The sequence below is a fragment of the Perna viridis genome, chromosome 12 (genome assembly GCF_037379345.1).
Source record: "Perna viridis isolate PV_CMFRI_1.1 ecotype Kerala chromosome 12, ASM3737934v1, whole genome shotgun sequence".
Taxonomy (NCBI): domain Eukaryota; kingdom Metazoa; phylum Mollusca; class Bivalvia; order Mytilida; family Mytilidae; genus Perna; species Perna viridis.
Genome location: NC_142456.1, coordinates 12,973,531 through 12,994,223, shown reverse-complemented (window position 1 = coordinate 12,994,223; position 20,693 = coordinate 12,973,531). Strand labels below are relative to the sequence as shown.

General features: G+C 33.4%; 2 protein-coding genes and 1 long non-coding RNA gene across 7 annotated transcripts in view; 1 reads left to right on the top strand and 2 right to left on the bottom strand.

The window, feature by feature from the left end:
• Positions 1-3,778, bottom strand: part of LOC148601255 (choline/ethanolamine transporter flvcr2b-like) — a 28,592-nt gene extending 24,814 nt beyond the window's left edge. Inside the window, exons 1-2 of one of the 4 annotated variants that reach the window (XM_088554759.1) lie at positions 3,606-3,778; positions 3,036-3,107 (exon numbers count right to left, since the gene is read on the bottom strand). The gene's annotated coding sequence lies outside the window, so the exon portion shown is untranslated. The remainder of the gene's footprint in view (positions 1-3,035; positions 3,108-3,605) is intronic. The other 3 variants (XM_088554765.1, XM_088554760.1, XM_088554766.1) reach the window with 3 other exon arrangements.
• LOC148601253 (short transient receptor potential channel 7-like) lies at positions 934-19,272 on the top strand. Of its 2 annotated transcripts, XM_088554752.1 has the most exons (13): positions 934-1,099; positions 1,234-1,989; positions 2,265-2,456; positions 2,909-3,076; positions 3,847-4,030; positions 5,203-5,484; positions 6,277-6,538; positions 12,952-13,183; positions 14,165-14,356; positions 15,584-15,613; positions 17,219-17,288; positions 18,236-18,411; positions 18,931-19,272. In XM_088554752.1, exons 2-13 carry the CDS (start codon positions 1,270-1,272, stop codon positions 19,144-19,146), a joined length of 2,724 nt encoding a protein of 907 aa, XP_088410878.1. In that variant the 5' UTR covers positions 934-1,099; positions 1,234-1,269; the 3' UTR covers positions 19,147-19,272. The 2 variants fall into 2 exon arrangements, with proteins under 2 accessions (XP_088410878.1, XP_088410879.1); XM_088554753.1 differs by having other exon boundaries at positions 934-1,989; positions 5,323-5,484.
• On the bottom strand, positions 6,968-8,482 carry LOC148601254 (uncharacterized). The gene is made up of 2 exons (XR_015917007.1): positions 8,324-8,482; positions 6,968-7,481 (listed from the first exon to the last, which is right to left on the bottom strand). It is a non-coding gene; the product is annotated as an uncharacterized LOC148601254 (long non-coding RNA).
• Positions 19,273-20,693: the final 1,421 nt, after the last annotated feature.

Here is a 20,693-nt window from a genome sequence, read left to right as displayed (position 1 = left end):
CGACTCTATCCGCTACACCGCTCCATCGGATCAAATTGATACAGGGAAGATAATTTAAGCATAGAAGGGTCTGAAAAATTCCCAAAGATGTCAAATTTGCGAAGCAAATTTTTGGTCGTTCCCTCCGTGGGACTCTGCTATTTCTATTTTCGTTTGTTATTGTGATACGCGAATACATAAGAAACTAAGACACATGGATACTGCCATATTCTACCAGAATAAAAACGCTATACAGTAAAATATCTTGGATATAGAAAAGTCTTTTAAGTAATTGAAATATGATTTTCATTTTACTGACGCCTGATCTCAATGTGCTGTATGAATATAGCTTTATGTAAAAAAAAAATATTTTCAGATCACGGGATATTACGCTAATGACATCATAATGTTTGTTGTTATGACGTTTACAATAATTTACGATATTTTTGCCATTGAAAAAGGAGGAAAACCGTCAAACGGCAACTGGTGTAACATCCATGTTTGTCGCGTACTATAAAATATTGTGTTTTCAAAATCTATAACATAAAGATATGATTCGTGTAAATTATCAAAAAATATCATCAAATGCAGTGCTTTCAAAATCTATAACACAAAAATATGATTCATGTAAATTATCAAAAAATATCATCAAATGTAGTGCTTTCAAAATCTATAACATAAAAATGTGATTCATGTAAATTATAAAAAAAATATCATATTTCACTCTTGACAAAAGACAAAAAACGCTAATCCCACATATTTACTGTAACTTAAGAAATGTCCGTTACCACAACCTGACATTCCCACAATGATGAAATAAATTACTATATCAATTTATAGAATATAGTCAATATTTTACTGTATTAAGTTTTTCGCCATTTATAACATATGTTCGCACACGGTGTCAAATAAAATGATAGCAGATCAATCAGATTATTTAATACACTCCATTGTCAAATTAAACAGATAGTTTCTTGCTTCAGGAGCCTAGAGACGGGATGGTGTTTCACAGTAGTAACATAGTAGGATGGTTTCTGAAAAACACGTGTTACACATGCTTTGATACATCAATTCGTTCCGAGACATATTTAAAGCGTATTTCGTCGGTTATATCACTAAGGTAAGACGTGTATATACATGTATAGCCTTCCAACTCTAACCAATGTGAAACAAACTCTTAGAGTGAGCATACTTAACTGAAAGGGGGACTATAAAAGCGCATTGAAAAAGGCGTTTTTTTTTCTTTTTCCATAGTGAAAAAATATGTACACGGTTTAGTGCAAATTTTGTATGATGAAGCCAAAGAAAGTGACAGTTTTGGCTGAAAGACTACAGCCGGGATTATCGGAGAAAGAGAGAAACTTATTATCTGCTGCAGAACTTGGAGATGAGGATTTAGTGAAGAAGATATTACATTCAGATGAAGTAAGTGCAGAAATCATTGATTCGCCTGGTAGGAGCATTCTTGACCTGGCTATTATTGCAGAAAATGTCAGTCTCACATCATATCTTACTACTAAAGTATCAGAGAAGCTGGTACAACAAGGACTACTTTGTGCCATTGAAAATCAAAGAACTCAATTGTGTGAGCTACTTCTTGAACATACTATGTACAGTGACATTGAAGACCAATCTGAGGTCATTGCAAATAATCAAATGGTGCATGACAAACAAAAACAGACAACAAAAGAGAAAGACAGATCCGAAAGACGTAAAATGCTAATACAGGCCCTAATGAAGGCCGCCATTCAAAATAATTTTCAAATTGTACAGTTTATTATGTTGAAGGGCATATTTCTTGATATTCCGCACGATTATTTCTGCTCGTGTAAAGATTGTGTCAATGAAAGACATGGGGACTATCTTGGATTTTGTAACCGCAGACTAGACACATTTCGAGCCTTAGCGAGCCCGTCGTATGTGATCCTGACAGAAGAAGACCCGGTCCTCGCATGCTTTCATCTTAGTAGAAAATTTCGCAGATTAAAACAAATCGAAACAGAATATCAGGTAAAATGTTCATATTGAAAGATTACACTCATGCATAGACATTTATTTTAGAACCTCATCCACTTTAATCCAGAGTCCTGTGTGACCAGAAACTAGAAAAAAAACTTTATTGTGTCAACTGATTCTATTGTATTATAATTGGTTTTTTTTGGGGGGGGGGGTGGGGGGGAATGCTTTCTTTCGCTCTGATCATGCATGATGAAGTAAAATGCTAATTTTTTTTCAAAACGCTAATTTGATTTTTGATATATAAAATACTTTTTTTCACTTCTTAGCAAATTTACGAAGAGTTAGAACAACAATGTGAACAGTTTACTCTAGATCTACTTAATGAGTGTAGATCATCAGAAGAAGTTAAAAGTCTGCTTTCATCTTCGGTAAAACAGAATGGTGACGCGAACAAAGAAAGGGACATAACTGTTGATTTCCCCGTATTAGTAACAGCCATGGGTATGGAGCAAAAACAGGTATTCCAACATATGCTGGGGTTTAAATACCTTGTCTTATTCAATCACCTTCGATATAAGTTCACTAAGATTAAACTACGAAGCTGACAAAGATTAACAATCACTGACAAGAGAAGGCCCACAAATTTATTTGCCTGTCTGTCCGTCTGTCTTAAAATCTAATTTAGTTAGTACTTCACAGTTATATATGTTGTACCCTAAAACAGATTTATTTAAAGGTTAACTACATACTGTAAATTATTTTTACATTTTCCTGGTGAGTTACAAAAATCAAATCTGCAAAATCTAGCATACAAAAATATGACACTATTCCAATGAAAAAAAAAACGGTATAGGAAACATATACAATGCAGTCATGAATCTAAAATATAATAGAGATCGCATTATTTCGCTTATATTTGTTCGTAAGAAAGTATTATTTCTTTTGTTTTGATTTTTTACTATAATTTTAGTTTGTTGCCCATGAAAAATGCCAGGCTCAAGTATCTGAGATTTGGTTCAAAGGACTTCAAGCTATGAGATATCTCAACAGATTTGAGTTTTTGATGTTGTCTATCCCGATAGGTATGGCTGTTTTACCTGTGTTGTCTATCCTGTACATCGTAGCGCCATGGAGCAAGGTTAGTATTCATGCACGCCTTTTATCTAAAACTAAAGACAAACTTGCATTTCATTTGCTATCATAATTATCTGTACTGAGTACAGACGATAGCTATAGTCACGGATCCATAACTACTCAATGAACATTTTTGTCTATGTTTTGCAAACAAAAGTAACGAATTTTCAAATAAAGGGGGCGAGGTCAAACTCCCAGACAGAACTCCTCTAGATCTCACTCAAACTCCCAGACAGAACTCCTCTAGATCTCACTGGATGAAACGTCGATAAATTCCTTAAACTGATAGAAACCGACTAATCCTTTTGTGAAAGTCAAGTTAATATCTTAGAAATTCTGTGTTTTGTTTTTCATGTATAATTATACAGCTCTTGTATATCTACCAAAGCATGTTCAAGTAAAACCATGCATGATTTCATAGAAACAAATATAGATGGGAAAATGAATAGAGATACAGTTTCATTTCCCATGTTTGTATTTCAAGTAAAAACAAAACAAACATTGAGATACCAGAAAGATGTTAAAATACTTACCCGTAAAGTCGTAAAGTTAGTGCTTTAAAAAGGTAAAGCTATCATCCGTCCAATAGGTTATGCTCTATGTGATTACTTCGTGTAATAATTGATAATACATGTATGTTAAGTTGGCCGGATGTACTTGACCTTGATCTTTTGTTTGTTTTTTTTTCGCGGACCACGCGCTATACATGTAAAATATGTTTGTAAACACTGTCATTACACACAAAAATAAGTAATTCATACTAATGTATTGCAGGTGACTGAACTGTTAAACACGCCATCTACAAGGTTCCTTAACTACACGTGTTCATTCCTAGCTTTTTTGTGTCTTGCTGTTGCCGCTAAGCTGCAGTATAGCAGCATGTGGGTGTCTCTGGCATGTGAGGAGACGCCTTATGCTGGCTACATACTTGTAGTGCTAATATTCGCTTGGACAATGGGTAAAATTTAAACTGGATGAAATACATATTATTGAATGGTTCTGTACTATTTTACGCTTCGTCCGATTTTTCATAGCGTCAGGAGTTAAAAAAAGTTATAAAAAAAACCTATTATACTATTGCTTGATTAATTAGTGGTTCAAGAAATAGACAATGTAGGAAATACAGATTTGTAATAAGTACAATCAACTTTATGGCATATAAATGATAAAGTTTAATGGATAAACGCCTCGAATCTGACAAATTATTGAAAAATATGCACCCAATACACAACCTTTTTTTTCAAAACCAATTCTGTTTCGTTTGTATCTGTGCTGTTTCAATTGTTTCTATTGAACGTGCCTTTTATTTGCAAAAGAAAGTCTTCGTTTGGTAATTAGTTTGATTTTTAAAAACTTTTCACATTCTATATTATAGTAGGGTACACGAACTTGAGGTTTGATTGACCAACAGAAATACCCACCAGTAACAAGAATTAAGAGGCTGTCCCTGTAGAAACCAAGCAGTTTCTATGATTTAGATGGCATATGGAAAATTTTATCTCACGGAACTTTTTGTTCCAATATTATGTTTTTATCATAAGTATGTCAAATAGTACAAAGATTTTTTTAATCGACAATGGGTGGCTCAGAAAATGATTTTAAATTTTCCTAAGAAAACAAACAAATTTTGCACAAAATGAAAGAGTTGTCTATTTTTTTCAATGAATTTCAATGCTTTCTGTGTAATTTATTTCTCTTTAACCGTCGCAGTTAATAAAAAAACCAACATTCAACTTTGAGAAGGAAAGCAGTTGCGGTATGAAATGGGTGATTTTAAAAAAAAAAATTGTCATGTGCTCTTACTGCCTGGTTTTTGCGTGGACGTACGCCTATAAGTTGCTGTCAACTTAAGTATCATACGGGGTTCCTTAATGACGGAGTCGAATAATATCGCACAATGTTTGGTCGTTAAGAATGCTAATTCGCTAATTGATTCAATATCACTTCCTAGTGGTGGTAAAAAATTTTGTTGAATGCACTTTCTGTTTTAAGGGCTATTACTTTTGGCCAACACTTTCTTTGTTATTTCATTTCAAAAGACTTTTCAAAAGACTTTTACTAAAAGGCCTTGCGTGTAAAGTTGTTGTTCATTTTTTAACAAATTCCCTCAAACTAGCTTATTGTTAACAGGCTGGATAGTTGAAGAAATGAAACAAGTTTATGACATAGGAATAGAGAAATACATAGGATCAGTTTGGAATATTGTTGACTTCCTTATGTTATCCTTTCTTCTGGCTTCTTTTACGCTAGACATTGTCGTGCCTATGAAGGTCGCACAGGCTTTCAGGAATAACCCACTGTATCTAAATCTATCCGGAGAGGAGATGAATTTGTCAGATCTATTGCACTGCTTCCCGTCATCGGCTGTAGATGAAGTGGATGTCTGTCCGTCTGTTGCTTTTACAGTAGGAGGTAATCAAATGTAATTACAATTTACAACGAATATATTATAATGACTTCGAGTGGTACTTTAACTCCAATTTGTTAGAATTTGTACGAATTGGTTTATTTATATAAGCCTATTCTTTTCAAGTAAGTTTGTCCTGTCTATAGGGTTTTGTTCTCATATACTCGGGTTCTAACACGGATCTTTGTATGTGTGAGTAAAGTCTCCCAGTCGGGAGGCAACTGCGCGGTCATAACAAATGTTGTGACTGACGATATACACAAATGTAGGACCGTTGTTTTTTTTTTTCTTATTTTTTTTTAATGTGTTTAACCAATTCTATTCCATCCTAGAATAGAATTAATTCTAAGAAGAAAGGAAACAAATCAATAAGAATACAGTCCAGCATGTCAAGGTAACCACCTGCAATTGCATGTACCTGTCTATAAAGATTATGTTTTTTTATATCTGTATATAAAGTTAACCTGTATATAGAGACCACCTATCTTATATGACAAGGATTTTGTCCTCCTTTGGAAGGTCGCTTAAGGCAGGTTTCATTGCAAAATACCGATACATTTTTCGTTTACTAATGTGTTTGTATAATAAACATGTATTACGTCAGATCGTTATAGAGCATAATAGAATGATCACATCTATTTACACGTTCCCGCAACACTAAATAACGTTTTCAGACCTGGCTGTTATAGTAAACAAAAGGAGGTTTTATCAATATTACACTCTATATTTTTTTTTATATTCTCTGATCGATGTAACAATTAATATTGTTTAAAATAATACATGCATTCTATTTTTAGTTTCATGGAAACCATCGTGGGTACCAGACCCGGAATTGGTTTCCGACATTTTCTTTTCAATCGGTATTATTTTGAGTGTGTCAAGGATTTCATTCATAATGCCAGCGAATGAGACATTTGGAACAATGCTGGTTTCTTTCTACCGAACATTTGCCGATTTATTGAAGTTGTGTGGAATGTTTTTATTAATTTTGTTTGCCTTTTCGTGTGGACTAGCTGCTCTCTATTCGGCCCATCGCTGCCAGACCAATAACTTTAAGAGGTACGTAAAAATAGAAGTATCTTAATAGAATGCATGGTTTGTTAAGAACAAAAGATACTAAGTTTTACTTGCAAGCGTACTTATATTAAGTGCAAGACATCAAGCTAACACGTGAGCTCCGAAGAAATGAAAACGAATACAAGATGTATTGAATTCCATGGAATGGTGATCATATTTTGAGGAATAATTTTCCAAGTATATAGAGTGTTTTTTTGTTGCACGTTCCATTTTAAACGGGTAAAAGTTTGCCTCTGGTTAGCGAATAAAATATAGTTCAGGGTAAAACGAATGATATAACGAGAACGGATATGGCAAATGTGTCATTTAAGTTGGGGGCAACACAGTTATCGAATAAAAAAGTTTGATTTATGTTTGACAACCTCCTTCAACAATAACACAAGCGTAGGCGTAAGAAGACTAACATTAATAGAAATTGCCAAAATGTGTACTAAAATCGTAAATAAACACACATAAATCATTTATAAAGTCTAAAAACATAAAATATTTACATTTATACATCAATCTTACAACATGGTAAATTCTATGGCTAGAAAGGGTCAAGAGTCCCCATTACCAGCAGGAAAAATACATAAAAGCTACTGTTTAAAAGAGTCATAAATATATATTCATGCAAATATATATTTAGTTCATTGTTTTATGAATCACTTGATGCTAAACAAAGCGGTAACAGTTTTGGTAAAAGCAACCATCTCTTTCTGCACTGATTGCATTTTTGATTGCACAGTATTCGCAACGAACCGTTCCATATTTTGACTTACAACCTTTTCGTCACTTCCGGTTTGAATATCCTGTAGGTCATAACAGTTTGAATTTTTTTCACTAGTTGTGCTTTCATCTTTTAAGCCAACGTCTTCTTCATCATCATTTAGCACAATATCAACAAATGATTCGTCATCTTCAAGATAACTTTTTCGCGTTGAACCTTCAAATAATAATAATAATAAAAAAGCATTGATATAAAAATCGAAATGTCAGGATTTTAAAACGACAATTTAGACTTAACTACTCAGTTAAGAATATACTATCATATGACTTATTCTACAGGAACGTCCTTTCAGATGAAAATTAAATGTTAGTTCAACGTAATAAAAACGGTTAAAATCTTTTTTTTAATTGAATGATGGGGATGCAAATATATGAACATGCAATTTTATATACATCAAGAAATATATCACTCGCCATTTACCATAGTTATACTCATTTATGGTCAACCCAAGACTTGTTTCGATTCTCCGAACGCACCATATGTTTATATAAAGCTTTGTTTGATGTCTGAATAACTTTTTGACAGTGTATTGTAAAATATGTCATGAGGTTTTAAGTAACTGTCTTTGTAAGAATCGTGCAAAATCTGAAAAATGTGATACACTCCAAAAAAGGCTACATATTTTTATTTTTGTAATTAAGTTGTTTTATGGGTCTATACTATGAAATGTGTAATTATTTATTCACATCTGCCTGCTCTTAGGAGATAATCAACATTGAAAATCCAATAGATTCTATTGTATTTGGGTGTCATTTACAGAGTTATCTCCCTTAATTTTGAAATCTACAGTGCATTCTATATAATTTTTATCTCCTAAGAACACGGGTTATATGAAAAACTGAATGTTAATTTCTGTGTACTATGGCAATTCAAACAAAATATCAAAAATAAAAATATGTAGGCTTTTTACCCATGAATCACATTTTGCATGATTATTATCTGAAGCGCTACTTAACAACTCAGTTATATGCGTTTAAATTTGTTGCAATTCTATTTACCTTGAAATGGCGACGACATAATAGTACACTCCGGTCAAAATAGTCTGCACAAAATATCATTTGGCGTTGCTTTAATACACTACAACATACTAACGCAATGTTAACAACTGATACCGGAAAGTTATTGTGAAAGATATACTGTAACAGGAAACACACGATCAATCTGTTTATAGTTATCAGTACAGAAACGTATGTACATTGTACATGTATAATAGTCTTGTACATCATCGAAGTCATATCCTGAACGTACGTGTTTTTATGTTGTAATATACGCCTTAAATAGTCTTAAAAAAATACCAATATTAAAAGATAATTTTAAATGTGTTATGCAATGTAACGATTTGTATATTGTGCTCATCATTGGCGTAGGCATTTATACGCAAACAACATTATTATTCGTACTTTATTTCCTTTTTTGCACTAAAATTAATAAATCTCAGGTCTAAGGAGACTTCAAAGGGTACATAAGAAAATAATAGCACTTGCATGGTTCTTGATTTCAAGGGTGTTACTCACTAAGATTTTTTTATGGAAATATAATTTATTATTAAACGCATTCATTTAAGCAAAACCCGATGAATTGATAGATTTATTCGTAATGGATACGATTTTCAAATCATTGCCTAATCTTTCAATAATGTTTTCACAAAAACAGATAATCAAATTTTAATAGCAACCCTACCTTAAACTAAGTCATTTCTTAGGATTGAACCACACCAAATCTTCCATATTTCGTACTTGACGTACTACAAGTCCAGTCCACTGGAATCGTAGTGATCGATTATATATATCGCTGTAACTTATTATGATAGTGTCATACTTTGATATGTTCTGACCAAGTTTTCACGAACTGCGAGCGTTATTTAATTAGATATCTCATTTTTTCTACATGTTGTATGTTGCGGTATTCCATGAAGGAGAATTGAATATATTACTTAGTTAATCTAATGCTGTTTCAGTTCATTTTTGACTGTACAATAAAGGGGGTGGTCAAGGCCTCACAAATCTAGTTTAACCCCACCGCAGACATGTGCCTGTCTACAGTCAGGAGATGTTGGTCTTTAATGTGTCGTTATTTGACTTTTTAGTTTATTTTGAAGAAGTGTCTTCGTTCTGTTACCACGGAGTTTAATTCAGTCATTACTTAAAGGTGTGTTTATAAGAAATAAGAAACTTTTAAGTCAAGATGCAAAAAATAAGGAAAGACAGAACCAACGAATGTCAAACCGATGCAAAAAGAAACATAGAAGTTCAATCTTAATTAAATTAAGGAGACTCTTTATTTGACCTTTTAGTTCATGAAGAAATTTCATCGCTATGTTACCGTGGATTTTATTACTTTTATTGTCGAGGCCTTGCACAGCTTACTTAAAGGTGTGTTTACACCTGCTAAATACCTTTTTCGATTTACAAGTATACAAGTCGACCAAACAGTCATGGTCATAAACTGATACAGTTTCGTCAAAAAGATAATGTATATATAGGAAATGGCAGATTGGGGAAGGATAGATACATCGGGAATAAAACATGTAAGGATTCAACAGTTGTAGATTACTTTATTTGATCCTGCAGTTAGATTAAATATATTAAGGAATTTTCGAGGGCTTCGACCTATTGTTTTCTGACATCCATTGTTTGCTACATGTATCATTATATGGATGTGTAAACTCTAAAAACGAGTCTGGTTTAAGCCTAAGTTCAGCAGTCAATAATTCTGGTTTTGTAAAATGGAAATCAGATCTTGAAAATGACTATGTAAGTTTGGTCTCTGAAAATACGAGCGATGTTTCTGATAAAATTAGTAATTAATCGCCCTAATTGGTGACACAGGCTGATTGATATAGACTCTATTGTTAAACATCTTATTCAAGTGCTCGTTGGTTCAGCTAAAGAGACCTTCGGAGTTTTGTGAAAATATATACCCAAAAACGTGATAAAAGTATACCATAGTTTAATGATAGATGTGAGAAGTATCGAACATGATTCAATAAAGCGAAAATCAAAATGTAATAAAGTTAAAAATTCGAAAGCATATAGAAATCTGAAAATGATTTCAAAGAACTACAAACAAACTCTGAACGATACTTTTGCAACGTTTCGAGAGATATTCACCAAAGAACTAAAAACAGCTTCACTATCAGATCCAAAAAGGTTTTGGAATATTTTGAATAGGTACTCTGGTATCAACAAATCTGATATTTCTTTGGCTGAATGTTACTATTTTTATAAGACAACAAATGCAGGGGATACTGGTAATATTGATATTGAAGAGATTTCTAACATAAAATATGTCAGAATGTTTAAGAAAAACTTGACCAACATATAATAGAAGCGGAGATAAGAAAAGTTGTAAAACACGTACTTAACAGCCAGTGACAAAAGTTTAATCCAAAAAAGATGGTACACCAAGATACAAATATATAGTTCTTGGTAGAGATTCCTCATACTTTGTAAAAAATAATTTCAAATCATCTTCCAAATATACAGAAGAAGATGTTTACAAAATGCTGGAATTTTTAATGGAAAGCATATTTGTCTAGTGTGGTGGACGCGTTTTTTCAACAAACGGTCGGCATTCCAATGAGAAAAAAATTGTGCTCCTCTACTTGCTGACCTATTCTTTCACTCTTATGAGGCTGACTTTATAGCTGATCTGATCCGAAAGAAAGAATATCGTTTAGCTAGATCCTTTAATCTCAGTTTCTGCTATATAGATGACGTATTATCTTTCCTAATTTTAGTTACTTTATGTTCTTTGTTGTGTATGTCTGTTTTCCATGTCTGGTCTTGTCTCTGGAGTACATTCTTTTTATTTCCGCTATAACCTTGGTTCCCTTGATTACTCTTTCAAATGAATATAAAAAATTCACATTATAACACTGTATTGGTATATATGTTAAGTTGTTTAATCTAGTTCTAAACTCTGGATGTAGTCCAGAAAACTGAATTGCTGGTATTATTAAACCAATTTTTAAGAACAAAGGCGAACCTAACAGGCCAGAAAATTATCGACCCATTACGCTTATAAGTTGTTAAGGAAAAGTTTTTACAGCTACTTTAAATTATGGATTATCAAACATTTCTGAGGAATTTTAAATTTTAAATGAAAACCAATCAGGTTTTTGCAAAGGACATTCAATGTGTTAACATGTTTATTCTTCATTGTTTAATTACTTTGTACTTTGTACATGTAGAAAGCTATTGTTTTATTGATTTTAGTAGGGCATTTGACACCGTATGGAGAGCCGGCTTGTGGCAAAAATTACTTAAATCAGGTTTAGGTGGAAAGTGTTTTACTGTAATAAAAATATGTATGATAAAATTAAGTCATGTGTAGTTCATAACAATATATTTTCTGATTTTTTTGTATGTGAAGCTGGTGTCAGACAGGGTGAACATTTATCTCCCCTGTTGTTTTCTTTTTATCTTAATGATTTGAAATTTTTTTTCAAAAATCAAGAAATTGATAGTATTGATCTGGTAAATAAGCTAAGTATTGAGTACTTTGATTTTTACGTCAGATTATTTATTTTGTTATATGCATGATGATTCAGTATTATTATCTGACACTTGTGAATGGTTACAAAATGCTAAAAATGCCTTAAGTAATTATTGTAATGAATGGAAATTTAATGTGAATATTCAGACAACTGAAATTGCTATATTTTCTAAACGAAAAGTAGGCACAAATTTCACTTTTACGGATTTTGGCTCAACACAAAATCATCCAATAAGTTATCTAGTAAAGTATTTAGAATCTTATTGAATCTGAAAAATAGTAAAAAGGATTTTTTCTTCACGTGGTTAAACCACATTGAAGACCTTTGCCATTCAAATGGATTGAATTATTCATTAAACACAGATGAACTCAACTTAAGTTCGGATTTATAAAGATTAAACTGAAGAAACCTTTGCAAGATCAATTTGTTCAATCTTGGTACTCTGACTTTAAGAAGAGTTCTAAAGGTAACTTTTACGGAATTTTTAAAACAGAATTTAAACTTGAGCCATACTTGTTAAGATTTAATTCTTCTGCAAGGCTTTGGTTGTGTAAACTAAGAAAAAATAATATTAATATACCCATTGAAACTGGAAGATTGGCTTATGTAATAAGGGAGAATAGATTTTGTAAATTATGTTTTGATAGTATTTGGGATGAATTTCTTTATTTATCTTTATGTCAAGATACTAATGTTAAACTTTTGAGGGAAAAATATATTCCTTTTTACTACCAATGATTTCCCTCTCTATATAAAATAAAAGGTTTGCTCTCCTTTCATCATACTGAACTTTTAACTAATATTTCTCACATTGTCAAAAAAGGTATCTGTATGTTTATACATGTATACTTAGTCTAGTTAATGATTTTTATTCTTTGTTTATTCATGTAACTAAATTTTAATGATTGTATGTATTATGTCTCATGTTGCACATTTATGTGATCTCTGAAAATATTCGTTAATTTGTATTCAGATTAGACGCTGGTGCATTTGTTACGTATCATCATATCAGTATTTTTTTTCTGTCGTAGTCGTCAAGAACTACAGACAACTACTTATAATTGAGAACGATCTATTCAATTTCCTCTCATTACTATGCAGTAAATAGGAAATCTTCCTCTTATTCAGTTTCAGAGCGACATTGTTCCTACTAGTCTGGTCTCTGTTTGGATTTGGTCCAGGAGAAGCACCAGATATCAACAGAAATGCTCCAATGAGTTCTTTGACAAACAACCCAGGGCGGAACCCAGTGACTGAGAACATTGGATACATTCTATATGGCACCTATGTATTCGCTGCTCTGATTGTTCTGATGAATTTGTTGATTGCCGTCATGTCTGTCACGTTTGAGGAAGTCCAGGTAAAACTTATATTTGACTTAGGCGGAAATGCATGATAGAAACAAATACAAACCAAAAAAAAAAAAAAAAAAGAAAAAGAAAGCAAACAAACAAACAAACAAAACATGCTTTCGTGTTCATAATTCTAAACTTTAAGACAAAATGGTTATTTAGGAGATAATAAATGAATTGTATTATTTGAATATTTTGAGGCCTCAATCGTCGAAAAAACACATTTCTCATCGAAGAGACAATACAATTTCAATTTTTAGCTCTGTGAGATTTCCGTATCTCACCCATGCCTTCACAAAACATGCGTTTTCCCGTAAAAATGGTACAATTAAATAAAGAGTTTGTGAACGATCAAATCATACCAATATGTGTTTGAGAGATCTTTTGAAATGTTAATTTTAATGAGAATAACCGGTGATTGATTATTTCTTGCAGTGTGTTTATATCAAGTGATTGTTTTGAAGTGATCTGTATCTTACACATGGTCGTGACGTATTACCAGCCACATTGATACGTCATGATCAGCTGTTAATTAAGGTCATTTCAATTCCTACAAAAATCATCGGAAAACATACTCGAAAAAAAAACACTCAGTTTTTCTCATGCAATACTGGGAATACTCAGACATCCTTAGGTAAGATATAATTATACTTCTACTCGCCAGAGCCTCGTTAGGGAACGCAATAATCTACAATATATACATCCTCGCATGTCTGAGATTTCCACATCTTGTACTCGTTCAGGTGTTAGATTTATAATATCTTCTTTTTGATTTAACGGCTTGTAAAAATAGCTGTTCTGAGAAATCTTTATATATTAAAGGTCAATAGTGGATTTGCTATTCATACGATGTTATCTAATGCTATTCGATGTTACAACGAAAGTTGTGTTAGATTTGAAAATAAACAAGTATCTTATCTTGTTTACATATTCTATATTATTCACAAAATTTACCGCTGCTATCTTCAATTTTAATATTTGTCTTGAAGGGCAAGAGGGATGTTGAATGGAAATTTGCAAGGACGGAGTTATGGCTGACATTTATAGAACCCGGATGTCCTGTAGCGCCACCTTTTAACATCATTCCTACTCCTAAAACTATAGTCAATATTATGATGAGTCTCAAACAATGCTTCTACAGCAAAAATAATGAAAAAAAGCGTAACAATTCTGTACTACAGGTATTGGTATAAATTGTTGAATTGTGCAATATGTATGCATTTACACACATGTTATAAATATCTTTGTAATGAAAAGTTCTGAAATATCAAGTTAATTACATTAATTTTGATCAATTTGATGACGATGAAAAATAACTAACTGGCAATTAACAACATTTTAGAGTAAACTCTGATGAGGTTTATGTCTACTAATTTTTGTTTCACACTTGAAACGATATTAAATATGATGAACATGTCGAAGTTTGTTTGTTTGTTGGGGTTTAACGTCCGAGCAGCAATATTTCTGCTATATTCATACGATGAACATGAAATTGGTGATAAAATGAACATGAAATGATGATGTAATGAAAAAGGGATGGGACACAAGGACAATGGGGTCGACAAATTTTGCTTGCCACCGGAAATAGGGAGAGGTGGGTAGGGTCGGGCAATTTAGCCTCTAAAGGTTCCTACTCTGGGAGAATACCACAGTAGGGTTCTTTAACGTGCGAGGAACGTGGCATCTTTCCCAACACGGTGCACCACTATGGTTTGCGGTCAGGTTTTCCGTATTATAGCCTGACAACCCCAGCATGTAACACACCAGGGGTACCCCATTCCACCACCTGGGACACACATCCCAGTTGCTCTGTGGGCAGAGCTCCCTAGCCCCTGGCTAGGATTCTGAGCATTATTTAGTCGCCTTTTACGACAAGCTTAGCCTGCTGCAGGCCTATTCTTTTAACACACGGACCTGCACAGGGCAACATGTCAAAGAGACAACAACCCACTGGAATGAAAAATTTCGGCTCAAGACCATCCATGGATCACCAATGAATGACGAGGAAACCCTTACATTACATTACAGGCTTCAGATGGTCCCAAATCTACCCTGATACAGCGAAATAGTTGCCCCTATATACTCCAGCAACATTAAAGTAAATTGAAAGTGAAAACGAAATCGAAACAATACATACATGTATATATTCGCATTGAAAAACTTCATTTAACAAGAAAAAAATCCCAGCTGATATTGTACAACATTAGATGTGAATGACAGTGTGATGAGATTGTTAAAATGCTATTGATGTTACTTAAGTGGTAAAATCAACAGATGCGCAAACGATCAAATATTTATTGCTATATGACGAATTTAAATACATTAAGAATAGATGATCGAGAACAAATCAATTTCATAACATAAAATATTATAAAAAAGGTACAATTGTATTGTGATTTATATTTCAGAAACACGAAGATAAATGTCCAATTAGGAAAGTAAGTGTATAAAGGATATGCAACGAGGTGTAAATGCATTCCTATATCAACCGAGAAAAAAATCCTTAGAATATCGAATCATCAAAATAGAAGGATTACTAAGAGATATCAAAATTCAAATATAAAAGTAGACGAGAAAGTAAGGAACCGACAAAATTCACGTACACAACGCCAATAAATCATTAAATATAGATATTTGAAATTACACCTAACCAACACAAATACACAAGAAGAAACTTGGGTTAAGCCAGCCTCCTATAGAAAACTTTGCTCACAATAAAGTTATTACCCCTAAGACAAGAAAAATAATAATTTACGAAACGACATTCTTATGATGTTAAAGCCTTAAAGCCACACAAATTTACATATATAGTTGATATTGCCCCATGTTTTGTTTTGATTTTTGTTTACCTTAACTTGATTTGTCTGTTTTGAATGATTTTCCACTATTTCGACATTATTTACTGAATTTACATCTTGATATTTTCTTGAATAGAAAATATTTCCAATTTGCAAAATGTTTTCATGGAAGCTACATTATTGTTGCTAGACTATTACTAGATTACATTCACATACATACTCTTTTGAAGCACCTGATTTCACGGACGTTTTTTTATGGGAGTTAATATTGCATGTGCTTTATTTTTCAGTGTTTTGTCTTGATAACCTATCTTTAGATTTTATAAGTAATCTTTTTATCTATTTCTACATTGTGTATGTGATCGTCTTGTTTCCTGTAAGGACGCTTACCCTACCGGTGCACCTGGTCCATGCTCCCAGTTTTTAGTGGAGTCCGAGTTGCTCATTTGCTTTTGTTACCTTGTTGGTATTATTTTAATTACTTTATGTTCTTTGTTGTGTATGTCTGTTTTCCATGTCTGGATTACATTCCTTTGATCACCGCTATAACCTTGGTTCTCATGATTACTCTCTATGTTCTGGCCATGCATTTGGATTTTAAGATATAGTATATAGTTGAAATGTCCCACAATGTTCACGCTTCGGTTCTTTTTGTCGATACTTTTGTATCAACCCGACTAAACCCTCCATTACAACTAAAAAAACCCAACCCAATATGATTTGCATCCTTTACAACCGATATATTTTTCATTAGTAAAATTGGAAACGATAGAGTATTGATAGTAAACTGACGAATAATAAAAATAATTCTCGGAAAATTTACGAATGATACATCATTGAAAATTACCTTACTTACATTAGTTTTGATTGACAAAAAAAAAAAAAAAAATGGTAGTGGAATGTTATATTTTAAGAAAGACATTTAATATACCAAAAATCTCCAAAACAATGACCACGTAACTTAAAAACACAATCTTCTTCATACTTGAAAAACGTTAGTAATTTTATCATAAAATTAAAAAGTAAAATACACCAATAAGAAAATACCACAATGAAAGTAGATACATATAGAAGACAGAAAATACAGTGTTTCAATCAATTCTTCAATTTTGTACCGGAACTACATGTATTAACCAATGATAATCAAATGTCATTTCAAGGACCAGACATGAATATTGACTTCAGAATTAACTAACATCTATGTTAAACATGACTTAACTATTTCCTTGATTGTTGATCTTATAGGCAGTGATTTGCCTCTTGGTTAGGCGGTACATTCTCCATGCTGAGAGAGAAAAAGTGGAAGAAGATGATGGTATATTTTTATCTATTAATCTCAGGTTTTAATCTATGCTGCATTAACAAATAAAAAAGTAACTCTTGTCAAATCGGCCTTATTAACAAAGTATATTTTCATAAATTTTAAAACATTTAATACTACACATTAAATTTTAACATAAAGACAGTTAAAAAGCACCAGGATCCGGTTTCAAATTGAAATTTTCTTCAAATCGTTGGGTTTATTCAGAATTCGTCGAGCATTCAGAATTTGAGGTAAGGAAGGTTTTGAGGAAAATCTCAACTTCAGATTTTTTTATGTTTGTTTTTTTTTGTTTGCTATATTCAGGCGATGAACATGAAGTCGATGATAAAATGAAATGAAAAATGGGATGGGACACAAGGATACTGGGGTCGACAAATTCTGATTGCCACTGGAAATAGGGAGAGGTGGGTAGGGTCGGGCAATTTAGCCTCCTGTGGCGGAGCCCTATGGTTTCTACTCCGAAAGAATACCACAGTAGGGTTTTTTTAACGTGCGAGGAACGTGACATCTTTCCCAACACGGTGCACCACTATGATTTGCGGTCAGGTTTTCCGTATTATAGCCTGACAACCCCAGCATGTAACACACCATGGGTACCCCATTCCACCGCCTGGGGCACACATCCCAGTTGCTCTGTGGGCAGAGCGCCCTAGCCCCCGACTAAGATTCTGAGCACTATTTAGTCGCCTTTTACGACAAGCTTAGCGCTGCTGCAGGACTATTCTTTTGACACCCGATTTTTTATGAAACCAGGCCCAGACATTTAACCGTATATAGTATACCAGATACGTATACAAGGTCTAGATAGGAAAATTATGTATATAAATAATATAATGCCTTATATCTTTAAACAACTTCAAAAACTCGCACGCTGTACATGTGTTTTGTATTAGTTTAACTTTCCCTGCGGTAGTTTGATCACTTTATGTTTTTATTAGATGCGACTGAGGACAAACTTCGACGTTTAATAGAATTGGTGGCATCTAAACTTGACGAGAGACTGGATGATATTAACAAACGATTAGACGATCTGGACTCCAAAGTAATGGGAGTAACGTCCGAAGCAAATCTAATAAGTAACCTGCAGAAAACAGATATGAACCTTACTCAACAGGTACATTGAAAATACTGCAGTGAATGGCATTCAAAACATTTCTAAAAAAACTAACGCATACAATATAACAAAACCAAAAACAAAGATTTTTGTAAAGGTCTGAAAAATTTCCAACGATGTTAGAACTGTCAAATTTGCGAAGCAAATTTTTGTCGTTCCCTCCGCGGGAATCGAACTCATACCGCTGTGACATCTATGGCAACACTGCCAGCACGAAGTCCAGCGCCCTAGACCACTCGGCCAGCTAGGCTATTCATATATATATACAAGGTTTACCACATTTCACTGCTTAACGTTATAAAATTATTGAGATAGCATGAATTATGTTAATAATAAATGCTTTCTTCCTAGTCTTTTACCATATTAGGAAGAAAACATGAATTAAGTTATATAAATCCTTCCCAGGGCATATTTGATAATTTGAAAATACTCTAGATAACAATGATACATTACTGCGAGAAACCAGTATGTAACAAGTGAGTGGATCTTTTGAGTCATAAACAATTTGCTCCATTTTAGCTTTTACAGTCACATGAGCGCTATAAAGATTTGTTACTAAAGAATTGGAAAGATGGAAAACAGTTCTACGCGATGAAGACAGAAGAACTTAAGAAACTAAAAGACGAAAAGCATCAGTTTGTGAAGGAAGGAAAAGTTGATGAAGCGGAAAATGTAGAGCGCCAAATATTAGAAAAACTAACGACTGACTTTATACCAAGGACAACGCTAAAATAACGAAAAACATTGAATATGTTTTGAAGTTATTCAAAATATATTCATATCATTCGGCACTTACCAGTAAAACAGATATTCTTTATATTCATTATATTGTCTTTCAGAATTAAAAAAAACTGCCTCATATCTTGACTACATTTAGAAATCGATGGTAAAGGAAAACTTCTGACCAAACTTTACGACAAACGTGATGACTTTTCAATCAGAATTGTCAACTTTCCTTTCATCTGTGGCAACATCCCTTCAGCACCTGTGATTGGAGTGTTCGTATCACAACTCATACGTTATGCCAGAGCATGCCGAAACTATGCAGACTTTTTGTAGCGTGCTAGAACGAACTCTAACAATAGGCTTCTGGAACCGGGTTATGTTGCTACAAGATTGAAGTCATCACTAAAGAAGTTTTATGGTCGTCATCATGAACTCGTGGATCATTATGGTGTATCCATCTGCACCATGAAAACTGATTTAACGGGTCATAGTTTTCCTTTCCTTGTTTGTCTACCAGAGGACGCTTACCCTACCGGTGCACCTGGTCCATGCTCCCAGTTTTTAGTGGAATCCGAGTTGCTCATTTGCATTTGCTACTTTGTATGTATGATTTTAGTTACTTTATGTTCTTGTTGTGTATGTCTGTTTTCCATGTCTGGTCTTTGTCCCTGGATTGCATTCTTTTGATTACCGCTATAACTTTGGTTCCCTTGATTACTCTTCCGATACTGCATGAATAAGTGGGATTGGATGTGTGGATGTTTCATTTTTTTGTGAATGAGAGATGTGTATTTAAAATTGCAGTGGTCTCGTGGTAGCGTGTTCGCCTGAAGCGTTGAAGGTCTAGGACACGATCTTCGACCTAGTCATGCATGTACCTAAGACATAATACAATTTGTAGTCTCTGTTTCCCCTTAAAGCACAGGGAATACCAGGGATAGTGTCTGGTTGGATATGAGTCAGAGTAGGGGCAATTACTTCTTTGAGCTTGTACTGTGAAAATACTATTGCTCGTTGGGTACCGTGTTTCATGGTTTCGTGGGAACCAAACCACGAAAATTGGTTACCAAAGAAAGGGAGATTTCAATTGATGTGTATACTGAAAACCTCAGAACTACGAATTCAAGAATCCACATACATGTATTTCATCCTTAATCCTCGAACATTGGTAGCCACGACTTAGAGTACTTCCACAGTATATTAAAACTCGGGTTCATTGTGTCTGTTTAGTAGACTCTATGTAATTAATATTCTATACTAAACTGATAGGGTTTAATCTATACAAAAAAAATTTCTATTTATATAATATTTATGCATGGATGCTTTGTTTATTCAGTTGTAATACGGATAACTATTTCTGAAGGATTTTAAAAATCTATGAACCATAAAGTCTACCGAAGCAAACGAAAATTGAGCACGGCAATTACGTGAATCAGTTTTCATATGTGATTTAAAAAATAGCCAACGGTAAAGCTCACTGTAAAAAAATGTCTAGACGAGAGTATTTAACCGACGGAAGCTATACTGATAAAAATTACATAACTACAAAAATGAAT

What these genes read in the sequence shown, in the direction of transcription:
- LOC148601253 (XM_088554752.1), top strand. Translation starts at nt 1,270, where the DNA reads ATGATGAAGCCAAAGAAAGTGACAGTTTTGGCTGAAAGACTACAGCCG. An exon ending in AAAAGTGGAAGAAGATGATG is followed by an intron (nt 17,289 to 18,235) that starts GTATATTTTTAT and finishes TGTTTTTATTAG; the next exon opens with ATGCGACTGAGGACAAACTT. An exon ending in ATATGAACCTTACTCAACAG is followed by an intron (nt 18,412 to 18,930) that starts GTACATTGAAAA and finishes GCTCCATTTTAG; the next exon opens with CTTTTACAGTCACATGAGCG.